We start from the raw sequence: 2,861 nt of genomic DNA, 5'->3' as shown, positions 1-2,861 counted from the left end.
ACACCTAGATGTTTCTGCTTGTCACCACAAACTAATCCTGGCTTACTCTAAAACTAATTCAAGATCATAAGAATATGGTGGATTAGGAAGTGTTATCAAGGCAACTATTCTATATTACTTTTATCACCTTCGAGTCACTGCCAGATCTCCATGGTCTTAAAACAAATACATATAAACAAAATGAACATAAATAACACAGTCCTCATTGGTCCATTATTTGGGGGCCTATTTATGCATCTATTATAAGAAACCCTCATCCATGGACCCATTAGTCAAGGGGGCTCCACTTCACACTCCTTTCACCCATTATAGATACACCACTGGATGAATGGGTTTTTTTATTACAGTGGTTGATTACCTTGGGAATACTAAAACTCCTCATATCACACTTAATGTAATCAGATCCCAAGGCTATAACTCATTTGTACCAAGCTCCAATACTTGAAATAGTCTTATGTTTAGGAGCTTCTTTTATTGCTCTGCATACTCTACAATAAAAATTCTGCCAATTAAATTCTGAGAAAGAATAATGTCTGGACCTCCAGCGGAAATATTGCTGGTAGGCTTTGTCATCACTGTCCAACTTTAAAATATATGTAGCCAGTTCCTGGGCTGTGGAGAAGTCATCTACATGAATAAACGAGTCTTTGGGAATGAAACGTTCATAGTTTTCACGAGAGGGGCCCATAACAATTGGTACATTACCACATGTGAGGGCATTACTCCACAGTTTCTCTGTAATGTAGTCTTCATGAGCTGAGTTTTCAAATGACAGATAAAATTTGTACTTGGAAAGTGTTTGTTCATGTTCACTTTTGGGCAGAGGTTTATGCAGCCTTCCATATATGTCCACGGATAAAAAATTCTTAAGCTGCTCATAATAGCGCACCCTCCTAGAGTTTGGGTTCCAGTTACTGACAGCCCAGGCCACCAGCTTAGTCTTTGTAGGGATAGTGAAGTTCACTTCTTCTTTATTCTCCTCCAACCAGCCATAAGGTGAGAAAATATCAGAGTCAGCCCTGTAGGACATGGTCAGATTGATGAGATTGTCCATAAAGTGTAAGTTTGGGGTATGAGATGGAGACTCCAAGTTAAACCATACCCAGTACTGATTTAATGGTCTTGGCATCTGGGGAAGTTGTTTTTGAGAGTAGCAAATGTCCCTGTGATGGATAACAACCGCATCAGCAGAAGAAAACAATGTTCTGTTATCTGTATAGAAGCATCCACTGATGTTAAAGAATGATGGACATTCATTAAGAGTAAATTGTTCACCGAATGGCCAAGTCCATACCAGGATGATCCGAGTATGTTCATCTGGTTCCTGTGCAGTTTCCACATATTCAACTGCATCAGTTATAGCTGAGCGACCTATATTGTTATAGAGTGTAAATAAAATGGCTGCAAGGCACAACTGTGCTATACATATCATAAAATACTTCTTCACAGACAACGTATTTCCTGAATGCTCCATTTCATTAAGTAGAAACACTGGCAGAGAATGGTAATTTAATTGCAGAGTAGACGTTTCTCACAATCATCGTCACTGTTGGAGAAACAAATAGAACATGAAATATAAAAATGATATTCTGTTGCAACTATTTCTGCAGAGAAAATGTGCTTTTGTTTTTAAGATATTTCAACATTGCAATGAACGTTATCAGAATACTATTATTATTATTATTATTATTATTATTATTACAATATAGTTTCTTTAATGTATTAATAAGCCTTGTTTGACTATGTTAAATACAACTACTCATTAGTATATATATATATATATATATATATATATATATATAAAGCTTGTAGTAGTATATATATATAAAGTAGTATATATATATATAAAGCTTGAACATTCTCAGTGCATTTTTTCTGAACGGTACTGTGTAGTGGCACCTTTTAACCCTTGACACAGGAAGTTCTACCATTTTAACACTCTTTATCTTAACTTGTGTCACCAGACTAGTCCATTCCTTTAACTCCTGTTGAATCGTCAGTATTAACCTTTAATATATTCCTGCCTATAAACTTCTAAGATTCACCTGCCTAGAACCTCTAAGACAAAACCTGCCTATAAACCTCTAAACATAACGCTAATTGCGTACGCAGTATAACCGCAAATAAAGACAGGAGTGGAATCTGTGGTTCCAACACACAAGTATTATTCAGGTAAAAGTACAGTCAGTTACACGCAATCTATACATACACAAGTTAGGCGTAAACGGAAATAATACAGACCCAAGTACAGTTATACATACGCTGCACCTCTGGACCCAGAGATAGACCTCAGACTAGATATCCTCAGTACACCCAAAATTCAGCATGAACTGGAAAACCAGTATTCGGACACATGTATTTATTCCCCCCAGACTGAAGCAGGACAAAGGGAAAACTTCCTGCTGATCTCATTGGTTCCCAGAGGAGAAGCATATGTTATGGCACATTTAACAGGTTGTTTCAAATAGACTTTCCCTGCCTCCAGCAACAGGGGTCTTTCTAGTAACGCCTCCTGTAACATTCCATCAGCTAAACATTTTGTTGCTTGTAAGTTCTGCGATCCGTAACTTGAGTTTGCATGATGCGATCTCTCCACCAATAACACCGGGATGCTGTAAAAAGCGTACGCATCAGAACGAAACCAAACACACCTTGCTTATCATGTATAATACCTTAGTTATCAAAAACCTCTATTTCTTAGCATTTAAACTAACTTAACCAACTTGAATCATACATTTTGATGCTAATGGAACCTTGTGTGCGAATATGTAGTGTGTGAGTATTCGGGGTTTGATATAAGGACGCTAGTTAATTTGGGGCAGATGCGTGCGCATAAAGCTACTTTTTCAGCGGTTTCATAC

The 2,861-nt window shown here is 37.4% G+C and overlaps 1 protein-coding gene across 1 annotated transcript; it reads right to left on the bottom strand.

The window, feature by feature from the left end:
* Positions 1-364: 364 nt before the first annotated feature.
* On the bottom strand, positions 365-1,493 carry LOC148525278 (4-galactosyl-N-acetylglucosaminide 3-alpha-L-fucosyltransferase FUT6-like). Its single transcript, XM_088471069.1, has one exon. The coding sequence runs from the start codon at positions 1,472-1,474 to the stop codon at positions 419-421; it is 1,056 nt and encodes a 351-aa protein (XP_088327195.1). The 5' UTR covers positions 1,475-1,493; the 3' UTR covers positions 365-418.
* Positions 1,494-2,861: the final 1,368 nt, after the last annotated feature.

Source organism: Taudactylus pleione, unplaced genomic scaffold (genome assembly GCF_031769625.1).
Source record: "Taudactylus pleione unplaced genomic scaffold, aTauple2 ptg000109l, whole genome shotgun sequence".
Lineage (NCBI taxonomy): Eukaryota > Metazoa > Chordata > Amphibia > Anura > Myobatrachidae > Taudactylus > Taudactylus pleione.
This window is presented reverse-complemented; position numbering and strand designations above follow the sequence as displayed.